Genomic DNA, 22,072 nt, shown 5'->3' with positions numbered 1-22,072 from the left:
AAGAATGCTGGAAACCTGTAACCATTTACTTCCATAGAAACAACAAATACTATGGAAGTCAATGGTTACAGGTTTTGCAGCATTCTTCAAAGTATCTTCTTTAGTGTTCAGCAGAAGCATAAACTATTATATTTTTTAAGGTGAAGTGTCCCTAAACTGGGCTAAACTTAAAGAAAACATCCTTAATCTTACATTTAACCAGATTAAATACCCCACATCCACATTTACAGGGAGATTACTCTCAGATAGACTGTATATTTGGGTCTTGACTGGTAATAAAGTGCTTATAAACCTTTGTGACTTTCACTTTTCTGTTGAACAAAAACGAAGATACTTTGAAGAATGCTGGAAAACATGTAACCATTTACTTCTGTTGTAGAAAAAACAAATACTCTGGAGGTCAGTGGTTACAGGTTTCCAGCATTCTTCAAAGTATCTTCTTTTCCTGCAGCTGGATATTATTGCCTACTCCACCTTTAATCATAGTACATATATAGTTGCGAATACTATTACTGACCAATCAGAGTGCAGTATTCCAGTGAATGGTCATATTTTATTGGTCATTTTCAAAAATTTAATATTTGATTTAAGCAATTTTAAACAATAAAAAATGCTGCTAAAATGTTCTGTTTTTGTTATGCAGATATTCACTGGAAACACCGACAACAGCTCTCCCTCTGTGAACTCCTTCAGTCCACCAATCGAGGCGCAGTATATCCGCGTTTACCCTCAAATCTGCCGGAAACACTGTACTCTGCGCATGGAGCTGCTGGGGTGTGAACTCACAGGTCTGAAATAATCAACCCATGTTTTACAAAACACACACGTCAAAAACGCAAACGGATTTGATCTCAAAACCTTGATGACGTCTATTTCACATCAACACATTGATGCTTTTTTGACCACCAAAATAATGACACAATGTGTGGTTGTTGGGTATATTTAATTTTAAGTCACAAATCATGCGATTAACATACCATTAACTAAGAATTTCAGCTAAATAATCTGCTCACTCACTGCTTATTAACAGTAAGTACGGTATAAGTCAGTTATAATTCATACCTTATAACTAATAAAAACAGTTCATATCTTAATAATAGGCAGGTAATATTCCAGTAAATAGCATGACTTGTGACCTAAAGGGTTTACGGTTTTTTATTTCCCCCCCCAGGATGTTCAGAGCCCATGGGGATGAAGACGGGACATATCCAGGACTATCAGCTCAGCTCGTCCAGTGTGTTTCAGACCCTCAGCATGGACATGTTCTCCTGGGACCCGTCCAAAGCCAGACTGGACAAACAGGGCAAGGTGAACGCATGGACATCCGCGCACAATGACCAGTCACAGTGGCTGCAGGTGAGGCTCTGAGACTCTTCACTCCAAAACAATTCTTACTTTTGCTGCTTGTTCAAACGACTCAATCAAAATGAGCTGATTCAACGCAAGTTTTTCGAGGACAACTTCATTCATTCATTTTCCTTACGCTTAGTCTCTTATTTATCAGGGGTTGCCACAGGGGAATGAACCGCCAACTATTCTGGCGTATGTTTTACGCAGTAGATGCCCTTCCAGCTGCAACCCAGTACTGGCAAACACCCATATACTCTCATTCACACACACACACACACACACACACACACACACACACACACACACACACACACACACACACACACACACACACACACATACACTACGGACAATTTCTGTGGGGGAAACCGGAGCACCCGGAGAAAACCCACGCCAACACAGGGAGAACATTCAAACTCCACACAGAAACGCCAACTGGCCTAGCAGGGACTTGAACTAGGGACCTTTTTGCCGTGTTAACCACTGAGACATCATGTCATCATACCTATATATATATATATATATATATATATATATATATATATATATATATATATATATATATATATATATATATATATGTGTATATATATGTGTATATATATATATATCACACGAGTAGCAGTACGATATGGCTGTATATCGGCACTTGTGGGAGGGCGTGCCTTAGTGCCCCCACCAGTGCCGATATACAGCCATTTCGCACTGCTACTCGTGTGATATTGCGTTTATACAACAGTTTGACGGCATAATTGTGAACTACTTTCTTCCGCATTGGATTCAAATCATAAGCTGACAGGTAAACAGCTGAGCAAGCATCTTTTAAACTTTAGATTTGTAGTGTCTGCTTTCTGCTGGCTGTATGTGGGCAGAGTGATACACAAAGGGTAAAGAGGCTGTACGGGTGCTGATATTACTTAAATATATCATGGCTATCAGCCAATCAGATTCGAGAACCAGACAAAACTGTTGTGTGTGTATATATATATATATATATATATATATAATCTATGAGTGATTCTATAGGAATGCAGATATGTTTTGCATCTCCGAGGTGTATCTTTATTTAATTTTTCACAAATTATTTTGAATAACAAAACTTAAATGAAGATATCCCTTAAATAAAGTGTTTGTATGTGTATTTAAGGACACTTGGACCTATTTTTGATTGTCTCCCCCTCCTGAATCTTACATTCAGCTTCAGTTATCATCAAATAATTAAGTCTAATTTTCAAATGTTTGTGTGTGTTTATTATACAAAGTTAAATATTTGCATGAAACATCACTTTTTTTTGTATTATTTGTAATTCCAGTTATTTAAAAAAACATGGAGCATGCGAAGTAACCCACGCCACGCAGGCATTTTTTATCCAGCATAGTTGCAACTATGGTTATATAAATGTGATATTTAATCAGATTTCCCTCAGTCAATCAGCAAGTACAATATAAAGTTTTTCTTGGTGTGCTAAATTTTGCATTGTTCTAGGTTTCATGAGTTAATAACACTATTAATCCTGGCTCATGAACCCCTGCTCTGGAATTGCAGTGTCAAAGGTACTCAAATTTTTTTGAGTCATTTGGCAAGATAACCAATCATAAACCAAACACTGCCTGCCTCATTAAATATTCATGAGCTTGAGCAAAATCTCCTGTGTTTGCACAAACTGGAATGACAAACAGCTGATTTTATTTAAAGAAAACCACAGCACTTTTCTGAGGTAAATTCAGAATGTCTAAGCATCCACCAGATATATCATTATTTCAGACAATGGGATTGTTCGCTTAAGTTTGATGCGGTGTTGGTGTAAAATCAGCCACATGAATAAACACTACAGTCATTTATAATAACTACAATTGTGTTTCTGAACCATACTATAGTAATACTGTATATTATAGTATCTACAACACTTATGAATGCTTCAGCATGATAGAAAATAGAATCACCACAACAGATGTATTTGTTCATATTACTATAGTTATTGTGTTACCGTAGCAACTAAATATTTTATTGTATTACTATAGTTGTTGTTCCCTTAGCAACTATAGAATCATCACGCCAGATTAATTGTTAATATTACAATAGTTGTTGTGTTACCATAGCAACTATATAATTACCAAAACAAATTTAATATGTTTATATTACTATAGTTGATGTTACCGTAGCAACTATAGAATCACCACAACAAATGTAATTTGTTTGTTACTATAGTTGTTGTGTTACCATAGCAACTATAGAATTACCACAACAGATGTATTTGCTTATTTTACTATAGATGTTGTGTTACCATAGCGATTGTAGAATCACCACAACAGATTAATTTGTTTGTATTACTTTAGTAGTTGTGTTACCATAGCAACTATAGTTACCACAACAGATGTATTTGTTTACATTACTATAAATTTTGTGTTGCCATAGCAACTATATAATCACCATAACAAACGTATTTGTTTATATTACTATAGATGTTGTGTTACCATAGCAACTATAGAATTACCACAACAGATGTATTTGTTTATATTACTATAAATGTTGTTACCCTAGCAACTATAGAATCACCACAACAGATACATTTTGTTTATATTACTATAGATACTGTGTTACCATAGCAACTATAGAATCACCACAACAGATGTATTTGTTTATATTACTATAGATACTGTGTTACCATAGCAATTATAAATTTACCACAACAAATTTAAATTGTTTGTATTACTATAGATGTTGTTACCATAACAACTATAGAATTACCAAAACAAATTTAATTAGTTTATATTACTATAGTTGTTGTGTTGCCATAGCAATAATAGAATCACCACAACAGAATAATTCAAATATTTGACTTGGTTAAAAATAAAAAAACTGGCAACGGGTGAAAAAATAAAAACATAGTAGTATTTGCTATAAATGACTATAGTATTTTTTTTTCCTGTGAGTAAACAACACATGCATCCTTACTCAATATACGTCAATAAAATCCTTAATTTCCTAATCCTCCAAGTTCACACAGGGGTCAGACTGAGGGCAGTTACTGTAACATCAACATCTCTAATCCTGTATGTTCATACATAAGTCAGACTTAGGTCAGACTGAGGTCAGTTACGGTAACATCCACATCTCTAATCCTGTATGTTCATATATAAGTCAGACTTAGGTCAGACTGAGGTCAGACGGAGGTCAGTTACAGTATCATTGACGCCTCTAATCATATGTTAATACACGGGTCAGAATAAGGTCAAACTAAGGTCATTTTGAGGTCAGTTACTGTAACATCAACATCTTTAATCCTGTATGTTCACACAGGGGTCAGTTACTGTAATATTCTAATTTCTAATTCAGATGAACCAATGGTTGTTATCAGTGTGTGAATTATACATAATGACACATACCCGGAGGTCAGCTTTTTTCACTAGCAGTTTGTGTTATTCATGCGCATGCTTCAGTGAACCTAATTCATTTATGTAATAAGGTTTATAGTGTTTTGATTGATAATGAGCAGATGGCTTGCCCTCTGATGGGCTGTTTAAACAGACATCACTGCAAGGTTGGGTCAAATGTGGAAAAACCCAACGTTGATTTAAATTCAATTAAATTGAAATGGCAGGTTTACTAGCATGTTGTCAATATTAGCCTAATGTTGGGTTAAAACAACACAGTGTTTTTTTTTTTCAGAGTGATGTAATGCTCAAGAAATCTATTTTAAAATAATATGGCACATTTTATCACAATGATGACGTTGTTAATTTGACTTATAAATGAATGATCATGAAAGATTGGGCTAACTGTTTACATTGTGAAAAATGCTGGGTTGTTGTCACCCAATGCTGGGTAAAATATATGGACAAACCCAACTGTTATTAAAGTATATTAATGGGCTAACCCAACATTGGGTGACAACAACCCAGCACCATCTGCTCCTGTTTTATTCATTAGTTTAAAATGATATTATATGACATTAACATAATGGGTGGCGCAGTAGGTAGTGCTGTCACCTTATAGCAAGAAGGTTGCTGGTTCGAGCCTTGGCTGGGTCAGTTGGCGTTTCTGTGTGGAGTTTGCACGTTCTCCCTGTGTTTGCGTGGGTTTCCTCTGGTTGCTCTGGAAGAAGTCCAAAGACATGCGCTATAGGGGAATTGGGGAGGCTAAATTGTTCGTATCGTATGAGTTTGAATGAGTGTGTATGGATGTTTCCCAGGGATAGATTGCAGCTGGATAAGTAGGCGGTTCATTCCTCTGTGGTCACCCCAGATTAATAAAGGGACTAAGCCGAAAAGAAAATGAATGAATGAATATATTAACATAATATAATATAGGTGGCACATTGGTGCAGTGGTTAGCACTGTCGCCTCACAGCAAGAAGGTTGCTGGTTCAAGCCTTGGCTGGGTCAGTTGGCATTTCTGTGTGGAGTTTGCATGTTTTCCCCATGTTGGCATGGGTTTCCCACACAAGTCCAAACACATGCGCTATAGGGGAATATTTTAAGCTAAGTTGTTTGTAGTGTGTGTGTGTGAATGAGTGTGTATGGGTGTTTCCCAGTGATGGGTTGCAGCTGGAAGGGCACCCGCTGCATAAAACATATGCTGGATAAGTTGGCGATTCATTCCACTGTGGCGAGCCCTGATGAATGAAGGGACTAAGCCGAAAAGAAAATGAATGAATGAATAATATAATATAACCTATTATATTATATTATATTATATTATATTATATTATATTATATTGGTCTAATGATAAAGCTATTTAACTAAGTCTGCTTAAACAAACAGGCATACATAATTAAATATAAATAGTAGTATGTTTTTCTGTTATCCATATGCATCTACATAAACACATTGAGATCGACTGTGATATTTACAATCTGCACTATGCAGATTCGCCTATTTGTAAATTTGTAGAGTGGTAGAGTACACTGTGGTTTCTACAGTCAAAACTAAGTGGATTAATCAGGACTGTGTGTTTCAGTAAAACAAGAGCAGATCAGTCTTAGAGAGTAAAAGACAGAGTACAGGTTGAAAACAGCAGTTTTCACTTCAGATGTTGCTTTGCAGAGGTTTAACCTACTTTCCACACTGACACTTTTAGACATGAGCAGAGTCTGATGCCCTGCTTCTAATTTTACTCTCCGGAAAAATTGACTTTTACTCATTGACTTACAGTTGATGGCAGAATTATTCGCCCCCCTTTGATTTTTTTCCCCTTTTTTAAATATTTCCCAAATGATGTTTAACAGAGCAAGGAAATGTTCACAGTATGCCTGATAATATTTTTTCTTCTGGAGAAAGTCTTATCTGTTTTATTTCTGCTAGAATAAAAGCAGTTTTTAAAATTTTTAAACACCATTTTAATTAGCCTCTTTAAGATATATATTTTTATAATTGTCTACAGAACAAACCATCATTATACAATAACTTGCGTAATTACCCTAAACTGCCTAGTTATAGTCAACTATAGAAGTGTCATGAAGAATATCTAGTCAAATATTATTTACTGTCATCATGGCAAAGATAAAATAAATCAGTTATTAGAGATGAGTTATTAAAACTATTATGATTAGAAATGTGTTAAAGAAATCTGCTCTACATTAAACAGAAATTGGGGGGAAAAAATAAACAGGGGGAGAATAATTCTGAAGTTAACTGTCTGTTATTACTGCCGAAATTCCTACTTACCAAATCGTTTCCTCCACTGACTGACATTCAGGTTGTTCTGTTGTTACGACTCTGCTCTAGGCCAAGGACGTAACATAAATAATGCACTTGACAAATAAATTTCACTTTCATGAACCGCATGAACAAACAAAAACACCCACAATAAAACTACCTACACTCACAAAGAAAACAACAGAAATACAAATACAATACGGTAACACTTTACAACAAGGTTCATTAGTTAATGCATTTACTAACATGAACTAATCATGAACAACACATGTACAGCATTTATTAATCATAATTGAACATTTACTAATGCATTATTAACATTCATGTCCATGCTTGTTAACATTAGTTAATGCACCATGAGTTAACATGAACTAACAATGAACAACTGTATTTTCATTAACTAACGTTAACTAACATGAACAAATACAGTAGTAAACGTATTGTTCATTGTTTGTTCATGTTAGTAAATGCATTAATTAACATTAACTAATGATCCTTATTGTAAAGTGTGACCTACAATGCTAAACTTAACTTCCTACATATTAGTAAAAGCTGTATTGCTGACAAAATACAATTTTCTGCTAAATAATTTAAACATAGGCAGCACGGTAGCTCAGTGGTTTGCACTGTGGGCTTACAGCAAGAAGGTCACTGGTTCAAGCCTCGTCTGGGGCAGTTGCCGTTTCTGTGTGGAGTTTGCATGTTCTCCCTGTGCTCTGGTATCCCTCACAGTTCAAACACATGCGTTATAGGTGAATTGGGTAAAATAAATTGCCCGTTGTGTGGGAGTGTGTGTGAATGAGTGTGTTTGAGTGTTTCCCAGTACTGGGTTGCAGCTGGAAGGGCATCCGCTGTGTAAAAGATATGCTGGATAAGTTGGCGGTTCATTCCACTGTGGCGATGCCTGATGAATAAAGGAATTAAGCCAAAGAAAAATGAATAAATGATTTAGCTTACTCAATAGATTTGTGTTGGGACAACATGATGCAGTGATGTGGAATCCAGCATTTAAAGTTATAATAATAATAATAAGATTTTACTGATACCATGTTTCGTTTCCCTCAGAAAACGCACAAACTCTTTTTCCCTTTCTCTCTCTCTCTCATTACAGATAGATTTGCTGATTCCCACTAAAGTCACAGGAATCATCACACAAGGAGCCAAAGATTTCGGACACGTGCAGTTTGTGGGTTCATTTAAACTGGCGTTCAGCAACGATGGAGAGAAGTGGATCATTTATCAGGATGAGAAACAGCACAAGGATAAGGTAGGACTCTTACTGAGCATTTCAGTATTCAAAGGAGATGCCATAAATGTGTATTCAATAATTAAATCAGATGTTTTGTAAATTTAGGTAAATGTCTTGTCGCCCGAGTATGTATCGCAGTCAAAAATAACACTATAAATGGCCATATATTTTGTCCCACCACTAACCCACAACTCAACAAACTAAAACGAAAGTCACACAATAATTTCAAGCACTCTTGGGGGCCCCCTGGTGGCCACGGGGCCCTAAGCAGCCACTTATTTCGCTTATATATTTAATAAACAATTTTATCTTAAAGGATGCCCATTTTCCACGAGTCATTATGGTCTTAAATGCCACCTATTATGTGAAAATCAAGGGGTTTAAACCCAGTTGTGTGTCAGCATTGTGTGAATATAATCAGCTTCTAACTGTAACCCCGCCGGTCCTACGCCACCCAACCCGCTCTGAGCTGGTATCGAACCAGCAACCTTCCGCATGGGAGTCGGTTGCTCTACCAAGGAGACTAAAGACCATGGCCTACTAGCTGGCCTCTGTTACACAATGGTAACAATTAATTGTATTTGTTCATAATCAGACTTGATAAAACAGTCTGCAGAGACACTTTGATTGACATTCTCCCTTTATACGTGTCATCAGAGGGGGAAAACCCCGCCCACTAGTGACCATCTCTCCCTTATTAGCATAGGATGTTAGTCTTGCTTTGGAATCTGCCACTATCCTGACGCACAGGCATCCATAGCTCCGCCCTCTTCTGAAAAGAGCACAATCTCATTTGAATTTAAAGAGACAGTCACCAAAACATCACAACTATGAACAAAACGCCCAAAAGGGTCAGTTTCAGAGAGTGAGAAAACATTATTAGTGTGGTGAAATGTCACACACACACACTAGAGACATCATAGACTTATTTTACATCTTGTAAAAGGCAACATGATAGGTCCCTTAAAAATTCTGTGTGAAGCAGAAGACATTTATTTTAGTATGATTGAAATAGAATAATGATTTAGGGTTTTATTTTTGAGCTCCTCCTACCATCTTTCACTCGCAGCAAAATAATGGTTGGAGGGGCGTGGCTAAGCATATTTCAGCCAATCAGCGTGCAATAAGCAGATTTTGATTAAAGATGAACAAAACAATCAGTTTTTTTTAAACAGCGGATTAACTTGCACAGAATAAATTGCTCACTTTAAAGGGATATTTCACCCAAAATCCTCCACTTGTACCTGATACTTGTACCTTTGAGTTTCTTTCTTCTGTAAACACTATAAGACAGTGGTTCTCAAACCTTTTTCATCAAGTACCACCTCAGAAAACAATTGTCACTCCAAGTACCACAATAATGAGCAGTATTGAAATACAGTAGCAAAGTAGTCCCAATAAAGCAGCTTCAGCTCTGCTCAGTTCAAAAATGGGGCAGATTAATTCCTATTATTAAAAATATTTATTGTTGTCAGCCACTTTAAATATTATAAAGAGTCTGAACATTAACACTGCACTGTGCTTATATGTAAAAATAAATAAATAAACAAACTAAACACGTCAAGATTTAAATTAAATTGTGCTTTTAAAGGTTAAAATGGTAGGTTACTGTTCTTAAAAAGTAAAAAAAAATAAAACTGCTTAAACACCTGAAAATATTGCCTGTACCTTAGAAATATACGCTATATGTCATCATATTCATATTGTTGTAAAAAAAAATAAATGAGTGAAAAGAAGAGAGAACCCAGTCCAGGAGACTCGTTGGTTAATCTGCAGTCATACAGCGTCTTTAAGATGTCCATGTGTCTGCAAGAGCCTACTAGAGGTCCGCAGTCTGCAAGTTCTTTCACAAGTCTGTCACAAGTCTGTTTTAAGACAAAGATTTCATGTCTATATTGTGTTCTTAGGAGGAGGGGATTTGGCTAAACAAAGCATGCAAATTAAGAGTTGTGGTCGGCAGGGTAAACTGCTTTTTCAGGCCTGATCTCATCATGTTCTGGAGACAGAAACCGCCTGACCAGTTGATCAAAAAGAGAAAACAATAGACACAACCATGCTGCGAAACTGACAATTTGCATAACTTTGGCTTAGCCTGTAATCAGAAAGACAAAAGGTTAATGTCCCTCCTAGCTGGAATGTTAATGAAATGATATAATTAAAAACCAGAGAATAAAACTTTTTAGTTATACGTAGATTATTGTTCATTTGAAATTAGATGATATAAATTTATTTTTCCACAATATATAGTTTTTGATCAATTTTGAAATATATGTAACATGTACATACATGTATGACATAATTGATTCCTCCGCGTAGAAGGAAGCCTGCGTACTAGAGGTCTGCATTCCCGCGGCTGTCCGGGAAATTTAGAGGCTGTAAATTTCCGAATAAATCGCGGGAGCGGTCGGTAACGGGTTTAATTTGGGACGGGAGCGGGCTGTCTAGCAATATCGCAGATATTGCTATGCGAATGAGAGAGAGAGAGAGAGCGAGCTTTGCCTGTGTGTGTGCTTGTGTGCGCGCGAATGAGAGAGAGAGAGAGAGAGATATTTCCCAGATAGCAAAATACACTCGGGCCAGTTCCGGCTAGATTCTCGCCTGCCAGAGACTTACCACTCAGCCCGGCTCCGGCTGCCGGACTCCGGATGCTTGTGGACTCACTGCCCGATTCCGGCCCGAATCAATTGGGCCAGATGCGGCGGCCGTAAGCGAGCCGACGCTGCCGCATCCGCGCCGGAATCGGCCCGAGAGTAATGTGCGCTGCGGCCCGGAGCTGGCGCGACTCAGTATTTATATACCTTTATATAAAACCTTTTGGTATTACATTGGTACTTGATACATGGTATTACAAGCCTTTGAGTTGATATAACAGCAAACGCCTGTGTGTCTGCTTGGTGCTTGTGTGTGTGTGTTAGTGCGCGCGCGCGTATGAGAGAGAGATTTGTCTGTGTGTGTGTGTGTGTGTGCTTGGTGCTGTGTTTATACAGACAGCTTGGCTGTCTGGACTGTATAGCTGGGGGGTTTTCAGTTTTGTTCTCCCCCGCTCTTTAGCGGGATCGGGCGCGGCGGGTCGGGCAGCGGGACAATAAATTCTTAATATAAGCAGGAGCAGTCTTAGCAGGCTAAAACCTGGCGGGTGCGGGCGGGATTCAAAATTTAGTCTTGCGCAGATCTCTACTGCGTACCACTAGTGGTACACGTACCACAGTTTGAAAACCACTGCTATAAGATATTCTGAATAATGTTTGAAACAAATACAAATAAATCGGCCTCCATAGTATTTTTGTTTCTACTATGGAAGTCGATATGCTAAATAAGTTGGCGTTTCATTCTGCTGTGGCGAGCCCTCAAGTATAGCTACTTCTGCACACGCACACAGAGAAAGAGACAATGTTTGTCCTCTAAACACACACATTGTGAGGTCACTGGAGGTTGCTAGTGGTGTAGGGCTGATGATGTATTCTGACAGCGCTGATAAGAGATGCTGGAATAGATTCTCTCAGAGGATTAATCTGTGAGCGAGAGCTATAATAAGAGCGCAGGTTAAGGGTGTATGAAAGCCAAACGCCTGCTTTATATGGACTACTTCACCGGCACATCATTCTTCACTACTGAATGACATCAGAGCGTGCTTGTAATCACAGGGAGTGACACTAACAACAGAAGTTTGGATCCAAATGCAGGTTTATTCAAAGTCAGGCAAGCGATGGTGAACACAGGTGCAAACAGGTATATGGAGACAGTCCAGAATCGTAGTTGAATAACAGGCAAGAGGTCAGAAGGCAGGCGGCAGACGGAGACAAAAGGTAAACAAGGCTGAGGTCAAAACACGGAGAAACAAGACAAGAAAAACGCGCTGTAGTGCTACTATACAGTTAACAAGACTCAGCAAGGGGAGTGAATGAGTGTGCTGCTTAAATAGTGTGTGCAATCAGTCTCTGACAATCCTCAGGTGGTGTAAGTGTAATCAGTCTAGATGAGGAAGCATGTGTGAGTGTGAGCGGAGTGCATGTATGAGAATGTAGTCCAGAAATGGCGGATTTGTAGTCCATGGTTATTGTGAATAATTGCTGGTAATCGTGACAGTGCTACTGATTCGGTATATAAGGGATAATTTACAACGGGCCATTGAACTATGAGAAAAAAAACAATGCATGGCCTGGAGTGCAATATTCTGCTTATCTTCTGGTCTCCACAGATGCAGCCCCTGTTTAAATGTTGTATTTGAGACATTTGTCGCGTTTTTATCCTCAAACTGCTCCCGTGTGCAGCACTCGTTTCTTACACATCTCCTCCAAAGCTATCTGTTTTGTTTTGATGTGATTTCTGACTGTTGTGGCTGAGAAATAATTCAAATCATTCAGCGTAGTGATGTAGAGCTGGAGTGCGCTCAAAACCTGCCGGAACTACTTTACCTGTGTGTTTATCTACCAATAACAGCACATGTTAGAACGAACCGTCAACGGCCAATTAAAATCAAGCATTCAACAGAAATATAACCAGATCCGACAGAAGCATGTTTAGCTTAGCTTAGCATAGATCATTGAATCAGATTAGACCATTAGCATCTAGCTGTGAAATAATTAAACGGTAATAATAGTGGTATGTGTTTACCTGAAAATAACAGCACATTATTATGGAGTGTTCATCCGCCAATCAGAATTAAGCATTGAACAGACCCCATAGTGGACATGTGATGATGAAGCGGTTAAAATGGATGCAAATCGGTTGAGATGCCAAACAAACTGATACAACTGAAGCAAGAGCTTATGAGAAATAATCTCTGAGGGGTACTCTGAGGTTTCTTTAGATAAGCTAAGCTGATATTTTCTGTTCATCTAGCCTCTGAACAATTTCATATTAGTGTAATAAAAAAGCATTGAGCTCTATTTTAATGATCAAGGTGCAAAGTCTAAAACGAATGTTGCAAAAGCATTAAGAGCATGTCTGAATCAACTTTTGCTATTCTAAGGACAGATAAATACACTTTGCGCCCCGGCGCATGGTCTAACAGGGCTGTGCTTGTTCTCTTTATGAGATCTGGGTGTGTTTTGAGCAAAACCTACATTAAACCAATCAGAGTCTCATCTCACATTCCCTTTAAGAGTCAGTTGTGTCGTGCCATGGCGCATTTGCAATTTACATGGCAGACTTTATAAGTGGAAAAACTGAACGCTTCAATTAGCGAGAAAACAGTTAAGCAGAGCATCTGCAGCACGAGGATAAAGAACGAGTCTCCTCCATTCAGCCTCTTTACTTTCACTCTTTACTTCTTTACTTCGGTGGAGTGAGGAAACAGTGGAAACTCACTTCACTGAACACATCCATTAGCCCACATATTTAATTTCATTTGTTAAGCGCAAAGAATTGCCTTTAAAACTATTTCTAAATTCAGTTCTAGTCTCCTGCAAAGGAATAAATGAACAGTAATAATGAAGTGTGGTCAGAAAACTGAGTTACATCCAAGCCATTTCACTCGGTGGCCATCTTTTAAATTGCCTCTCGGGCAGTAGGCTCGGGCATTCTGTTTGATTGGGGAAAACATCAAATTCAAAACTGCTTGCCAAGCTTACGATTGAATTTCATATTAATAATCACCAATACAATTAAACAACAACTGTGTCTTTAGTTTCATTTCTAAATCACACAAAATCTGCAGAAACCCATGTCTGGTCCGAGCCCCTCCCCGGAGCATCGTCAGTCTATAGGAATCGATGATTGGCTCCTGTACTCGAAGGTGGGCTTTATTCGCCATAGCAATTGATGATTAGTGCCTGTATTAGAAGGCGGACTTTATTTACCATATAGTGATCGATGATTGGCTCCTGTACTAGAAGGCGGACTTTATTCACCATATAGTGATTGATGATTGGCTCCTGTACTAGTAGGCGGACTTTACTCACCATATTGTGATCGATGATTGGCTCCTGTACTAGTAGGCGAACTTTACTCACCATATTGTGATCAATGATTGGCTCCTGTACTAGAAGGCGGACTTTATTCACCATATTGTGATCAATGATTGGCTCCTGTACTAGAAGGCGGACTTTACTCACCATATAGTGATCGATGATTGGCTCCTGTACTAGAAGGCGGACTTTACTCACCATATAGTGATCGATGATTGGCTCCTGTACTAGAAGGCGGACTTTATTGACCACATAGTGATCGATGATTGGCTCCTGTACTAGAAGGCGGACTTTATTCACTATATAGTGATCGATGATTGGCTCCTGTTCTAGAAAGCGGACTTTACTCATTATATAGTGATGGATGATTGGCTCCTGTACTAGAAGGCGGACTTTATTTACAATATAGTGATGGATGATTGGCTCCTGTAGAAGGCAGACTTTATTCACCATATAGTGATCGATGATTGGCTCCTGTACTACAAGGCGGACTTTATTTACCATATAGTGATCGATGATTGGCTCCTGTTCTAGAAAGCGGACTTTACTCGCCATATAGTGATCGATGATTGGCTCCTGTACTAGAAGGCGGACTTTACTCATTATATAGTGATCGATGATAGGCTCCTGTACTAGAAGGCGGACTTTATTTACCATATAGTGATCGATGATTGGCTCCTGTACTAGAAGGCGGACTTTATTCACCATATAGTGATTGATGATTGGCTCCTGTACTAGTAGGCGGACTTTACTCACCATATTGTGATCGATGATTGGCTCCTGTACTAGTAGGCGAACTTTACTCACCATATTGTGATCAATGATTGGCTCCTGTACTAGAAGGCGGACTTTATTCACCATATTGTGATCAATGATTGGCTCCTGTACTAGAAGGCGGACTTTACTCACCATATAGTGATCGATGATTGGCTCCTGTACTAGAAGGCGGACTTTACTCACCATATAGTGATCGATGATTGGCTCCTGTACTAGAAGGCGGACTTTATTCACTATATAGTGATCGATGATTGGCTCCTGTTCTAGAAAGCGGACTTTACTCATTATATAGTGATGGATGATTGGCTCCTGTACTAGAAGGCGGACTTTATTTACAATATAGTGATGGATGATTGGCTCCTGTAGAAGGCAGACTTTATTCACCATATAGTGATCGATGATTGGCTCCTGTTCTAGAAAGCGGACTTTACTCATTATATAGTGATCGATGATTGGCTCCTGTACTACAAGGCGGACTTTATTTACCATATAGTGATCGATGATTGGCTCCTGTTCTAGAAAGCGGACTTTACTCGCCATATAGTGATCGATGATTGGCTCCTGTACTAGAAGGCGGACTTTACTCATTATATGGTGATCGATGATAGGCTCCTGTACTAGAAGGCGGACTTTATTTACCATATAGTGATCGATGATTGGCTCCTGTACTAGAAGGCGGACTTTATTTACCATATAGTGATCGATGATTGGCTCCTGTATTAGAAGGCGGACTTTATTTACCATATAGTGATCGATGATTGGCTCCTGTACTAGTAGGCGGACTTTACTCACCATATTGTGATCGATGATTGGCTCCTGTACTAGTAGGCAAACTTTATTCACCATATAGTGATCGATGATTGGCTCCTGTACTAGAAGGCGGACTTTACTCACCATATAGTGATCGATGATTGGCTCCTGTACTAAAAGGTGGACTTTACACACCATACAGTGATCGATGATTGGCTCCTGTACTAAAAGGTGGACTTTACACACCATACAGTGATCGATGATTGGCTCCTGTACTAAAAGGTGGACTTTACACACCATATAGTGATCGATGATTGGCTCCTGTACCAGAAGGCGGACTTTATTTACCATATAGTGATCGATGATTAGCTCCTGTACTAGAGGGCGGACTTTATTCACCATATAGTGATCGATGATTGGCTCCTGTACTTTATTCACCACATTGACCATTACACTTTTTCCATTCAAAAAGATACTAGTCATACGTATTGTGTAGTCTTTGGTATTCGGCAGTGCATAACTAAAGCGCTCTGCTGGACTTGAGAGCTTTTAGTTGATCAATGACGCAGTCTATTTCAGTTCCTCAAAATAGCAACGCACCAACAATGGACCTTAGCACACCTCCAGCACACCCATGAGTCCACAAAGTGGTTCAAATGGATTTACTATTTAAACGTGGAGCAAAACGTAAAAATTACTGTTGCGCTTTTCTGAAAATAGCAACAAATCGTGCCAAACATGCCCTGCACTTGATTGCACTGGGTGTACAATAGGGCCCTTAGTTTTTGAACATTTATTTCTTACAATAGTGAGTTCATAGGTTTCCAATTCTGACATTTTAAGTTTGCACATCACCATATCTCGCAATCGCAAGTTTATATTTTGATACCAGTGTCAAAGATATAGCTTAAGTTCATGCAGAATATGTAGTATTAATAAACTTAATAACTGCCAGGTAATAATCCACTAGGTAATAGAGAGAACTGGTACTTAAAGTCCTCATGAACCAGAAGCTGCGTCTGTATTTTTTTTTTTCCAAATTGTGATGCAGTTTCTAGAGAAAAAAAACATTAAACAAGAAAATAGTGTGCGTGGCTTGTTTTTTTTTCTACTGCGAGCTGATTGGATATAGTAAAGTAGGCGTTTCATTTAGAAAGATAGTGAAAAGGGTTTGAGGAGAGTTATTACAGTCTAACAGACTCCTCCTGCTCACCATTTCTGTTTGTTATTAAAACTGACAGCTGGAGGGGCGTGGTTAAGTGTGTTAGCCACGCCCAATACCTCAGACAGACCTAATCTGAGCATTGAACTGAAAACAAACAGGAAGTGCATTTTCAGATTTCAATTGAAGATGACAAGAGCAAACCATTATTTTTGTCTCAATGACCTGCGCAGATGAATTGTTCAGCACACAACTAGCACTGTAAGCTAACTAAATCAATACGGTTAATAATTGATTTCATGTGTACTTTAATCTGCAGTGTTACCTTAAGGTTTTCTTCTGTCATCGGCAGATCTTCCAGGGAAACTTTGACAACGAGACGCACAGAAAGAACGTGATCGATCCGCCGATTTACGCTCGGTTTGTCCGCATTCTTCCGTGGTCGTGGTATGGACGGATCACCGTACGGATGGAGCTGCTGGGATGTCCGGAGGAACAGTGAAAAACATTTCTAACGCTGATCTCAAGGATGCTGACTCAAAAGCGGAGGAGGAGGATTCTGATTACAGTCGATGATTGTTTTAATGATGATTGTGATGACTGGAAAATGTTACTGCCGATGGGCAAAGTCCATTGTAAAGCCACGTATACACACTGCTATTGAAGACTGTTTTGATTAAGGCTTTCTTCTCTAAATTCTAAGGGAAGTAATGTAGTTTTTGAGTTCGAGTTTGTTCTATAGTGAGTTCGTAGGTTTCCAAATTCGTTCACCATTTTACGTTTGTATATTACAATATCTCGCAACTGCAAGTATATTTTGATGCCACTTTCAAAGATATGACATAGCAATTCAGATTTTTTTTTTTCCTCACAACTTTAGCACTGTCGCCTCACAGCAAGACGGTTGCTGGTTCAAGTCTCGGCTGGGTCAGTTGGTGTTTCAGTGTGGAGTTTGCATCTTCTCCCCGTGTTGGCATGGGTTTCCTTCGGGTGCTCCGGTTTCCCCCACAGTCCAAACACATGCGCTATAGGGGACCCAGCCGGGACTCAAACCAGTGACTTTCTTGCTGTGAGACAGCAGTGCTAACCACTAAGCCAACGTGATTCCGAACATTCATTCATTCATTTTCTTGTAGGCTTAGTCCCTTTATTAATCCGGGGTCGCCACAGCCAACTTATCCAGCAAGTTTTTATCCAGCCCTTCCAGCCGCAACCCATCTCTGGGAAACATTTACACACACATTCACACACACACTCATACACTACGGACAATTCAGCCTACCCAATTCACCTGTACCGCATGTCTTTGGACTGTGGGGGAAACCGGAGCACCCGGAGGAAACCCACGCGAAGGCAGGGAGAACATGCAAACTCCACACAGAAACGCCAACTGAGCCGAGGTTTGAACCAGCAACCTTTTTGCTGTGAGGCGACAGCACTACCTACTGCGCCACTGCCTCGCCCGATTCCGAACATATTGCATGAAAATATTCGCATTTCTAATAATAATAACACAAATATTTCTAATAATAAAGACACAAACACAAATAAACAATATACTAATTTTCCAAACACTAATATTCAAAATATTTTTTTCTGCAGTTGGTCACTTTTCTACAATAAAATAAAATAAGAAAAAAACATTGAGTGGCACATCTTACCCCGAGATCCAGGGCCGGCGTGTCCATAAAGGCGACCTAGGCGGCCGCCTAGGGTGGCAGTATAGAGAGGGCGGCGTCCGCAACACCACTCTTACCACCCGCGTCCTCAGTTATGTCCGCGACACCTCCCTTACCACCCGTGTCCTCAGATATATTCGCACATAGGCGACAGAATAAAGAGGGCGGCGTCAGCGACACCTCCATCAGCACCCGCGTCTCCTCAGTTAAATCTGCGCGTAGGGCAGCAGATTAGTGGTCCACGACACCCGCGCGTCCTCAGTTATTTCCGTGCATAGGGCGGCAGAATAGAGAGGGCAGCGTCGGCGACACCTCCCTCCCTCCCTCCCTCCCTCAGCACCCGCGCGTCCTCAGTTATATCCGCGCATAGGGCGGCAGAATAGAGGTCCGCGACACCCCACTTCATTTTCATATCCGTTCACTTTCGTTTTCACATTGGGGTTGAGGGCGGCGTGATCGTCCTCTGCCTAGAGCGGCAGTGCAGCTTGCTCCGGCCCTGCCGAGATCTCACATCTACACGTAGAACAGCATTCAGTATATGACAAATACAAAAGTTAAAACTAAACTATTGCATCACAGATTATAGCTAATTTCAACTTTTACTCAGAATTGCATCATAATAGGTCTGTCACGATATCCATTTTTCGTTGTAGGATATATTCAAATCAAATTAAACCAGGCCTTTATTTGTCACATACACTTTCGTATAGTGAAATAAAACCCCCCGACCATACACAAACATCACAATTTTCAGGGGAAGACAGGTCACAGGAGGTAGCACTTAGAAAAAGGAAGTAAGATACATATCAGGAGAGGAAACTCCCTCTCGCCTTGCTCTTGAATTAGGGCAGGGAGAGAACAGGGGAAAAAAGAGAGCCCCAGCAGTCAAGCACATAAACACACAGACAAGACATGACATCGCCACAGGGGATGGGAACAGGGGATGTGGATATAGTCCGATGAGAGCGGGCAGCCATCTGGTCCTGCAGCCATGGAGGCGCTGGTCACAGACCCGCCTACCCCCTCCAGTGGGTGAAAGCACATGAAGGTGTAGGATGAGGGGCTAGGTGGTGATCTGTAGCTGTGTATGCGTGTGTAAGCCTGTAGAGTCCAACAGGTGTCCTTGACAGGGAGCAGGAATTTCAGAGCATCTCCTTATCTTGCTATCCTGGAGAAGTTGTTTTTCTCCAGCCGAGGCCGTCTGGCAGGAAAAAAAAAACAAGCGAGCCGAAAAAGTACTTCAACTTTAGGTCAATAACTGCAAATTTCACAGATATTTAACGTCTCCAGATTTGGCCAAATGTTGTTGCAAAGCTGCTAGTTTCACACCGATGTTTTCCAATTTGCGATCTAATATTGCAGTCTGATTATTAGCGAGCCTGCCCATCACTGTTTCAATCAAACCGGCCAGCCTGGTGGGGTTTTGAGCAGCACTGACCGCTTTCATCAATTGTCGATACCCCAGGGCCCCGCATGAGCCCATCAGCAGAAATGAAAGTTCTGAATAGGTGGATATCTTCAATACCCTCCAGAGACAAAGCAGCCAGACAAAGGACGCGCCACTTCTCCCACCCGTGCATCACGTATCCAGCTGCAAACATCCCCGCAGGACAAGTGGGCTCCCCCGAGCCCAAACTTCTCATCGAGAAGATCGCATTCAGAGACCAGTTGATCAAATCCACACCACCAAAATATATGCCACTCATTATACAATGCCACAATGACAATATAACATCACCACAATGCAAGTACACTCCTCCAAAGAACACATCATATTTAACTCTTTAATTATAGTCATTTGAACAGTTTAATAATGAGGCATTGGAGTCAGAATGTGAAAACATGTCCTAAATAAATAATAATAATAAATGTGAACACAAAAGTGCAGGTAAAGAGTAACAGAGGCTGTGAGATCTGCTAGCAGATCTATTTACAGTCGTCAGAATATACTATAGTAATTTATAGTAAATACTGCAGTGTTTGTTAACCGTACTGACACCGACACCTCCAATAGAGATAGAGATGTTGCACAATCAGCTAAAATGAATTGGTTTTTATATATGGGCGATAGATATCGCATCACCAAAAATGATTGAGCTCATGTCCATGTGTTGTGCGATCAGTCCATATATTGATTATTGTGACAGGCCTCATCACAAAACTTGTATAAACGAAAATACGAGAGGTTTTCTTTTGTAGTGGTTGTTTTTTTTTTTTGGAGAACTTGTAAATATAATAGAGCAAGAGCAGTTTGGTATAATCATATGTATAAAAGCTTTGTATTTCTTCATCGCAGTACACACTGGACAGTTATCAAATGATGTACTGTGGTATTACTGAACCCTTAATGCTCATTTTAAAAATAAAAAACAAAACTGTGAGACTGTTCCTTGAGCAATTCAAGAGTCTGTTGAATATGTATATGCACATTTATTTTCTGTTCTGTTCTGTGTTTTTTGCTGATGCTTTTACTTTCAATAACCACAGCCTGACCTCGAGCTCACAATCACTCCACAAACACACTGCATGCACATAAACTACTGGAGAATAGGCTTAATGTACTGTACAGCTGAAGTCTAAGTTATTAGCCCCTAATAATTATTGTTTTAGTTCTGGGTGATGCACAGAATTCACATGGAGGGCAGGAAGTTTAAAAAAAAACTCAATGGAAGACAAAGGAAAGTCCGTATTTTTGCGATTTATACAATATTTTAGAGCAGATAAAAATTGAAATTAACCACATACAGTGCATACGGAAAGTATTGACAGCACTTCACTTTTTCCACATGTTGCAGCCTTATTCCAAAATGGATTAAATTAATTTGTTTCCTCAACATTCCACACACAATCCCCCATAATGACAATGAGAAAAAAAGAGTTTTTAAAATTTCTGCAAATTTATTAAAAATTAAAAAGCTGTAAATCACATGTACATCAGTATGCACAGCCTTTGCTCAATACTTTGTTGATGCACCTTTGGCAGCGATTACAGCCTCAAGTCTTGTTGAATATGATGCCACAAGCTTGACACATCTGTCTTTGGGAATTTTTGCCCATTCCTCTTTGCAGTTCCTCTCAAGCTCTATCAGGTCATATGGGAAGCAGCAGTGTACAGCCATTTTCAGATCTCTCCAGAGATGTTCAATAGGATTTAGGTCTGGGCTCTGGCTGGGCCACTCAAGGACATTCACCGAGTTGTTGTGAAGCATCTCCATTGATGTTTTGGCAGTGCTTTGGGTCATTGTCCTGCTGGAAGATGAAGCGTCGCCCCAGTCTGAGGTCAAGAGCACTCTACAGCAGGTCTTCATTCAGGATGTCTCTGTACATTGCTGCATTCATCTTTCCCTCTATCCTGACTAGTCTTCCAGTTCCTGCTGCTGAAACACATCCCCACAGCATAATGCCAACACCACCATGCTTCACTGTAGAGATGCTATTAGCCTGGTGATGAGCGCTGCCTGCTGTTCTCCAAACATAACGCCTGGCGTTCACTCCAAACAGTTCAGTTTGAGTCTCATCAGACCAGAGAATTTAGTT

The 22,072-nt window shown here is 39.7% G+C and overlaps 1 protein-coding gene across 14 annotated transcripts in view; it reads left to right on the top strand.

The window, feature by feature from the left end:
* The window catches only part of edil3b (EGF-like repeats and discoidin I-like domains 3b), a 64,286-nt gene that overhangs the window by 32,728 nt on the left and 9,486 nt on the right, over positions 1-22,072 (top strand). For 7 of the 14 annotated variants that reach the window (XM_073915260.1, XM_073915265.1, XM_073915263.1 and 4 more), the window contains 3 exons: positions 644-788; positions 1,172-1,356; positions 8,121-8,276. In XM_073915260.1, the coding sequence (XP_073771361.1) occupies positions 644-788; positions 1,172-1,356; positions 8,121-8,276 (486 nt within the window). Of the gene's footprint in view, positions 1-643; positions 789-1,171; positions 1,357-8,120; positions 8,277-17,208; positions 20,925-22,072 lie in introns of those variants that run through there. The other 7 variants (XM_021479469.3, XM_009305686.5, XM_021479468.3 and 4 more) reach the window with 3 other exon arrangements.

Source organism: Danio rerio, chromosome 10 (assembly GCF_049306965.1).
Source record: "Danio rerio strain Tuebingen ecotype United States chromosome 10, GRCz12tu, whole genome shotgun sequence".
Lineage (NCBI taxonomy): Eukaryota > Metazoa > Chordata > Actinopteri > Cypriniformes > Danionidae > Danio > Danio rerio.
Note: the sequence above shows the minus strand (reverse complement) of the source record. Positions and strands in the feature narration are given on the sequence as shown.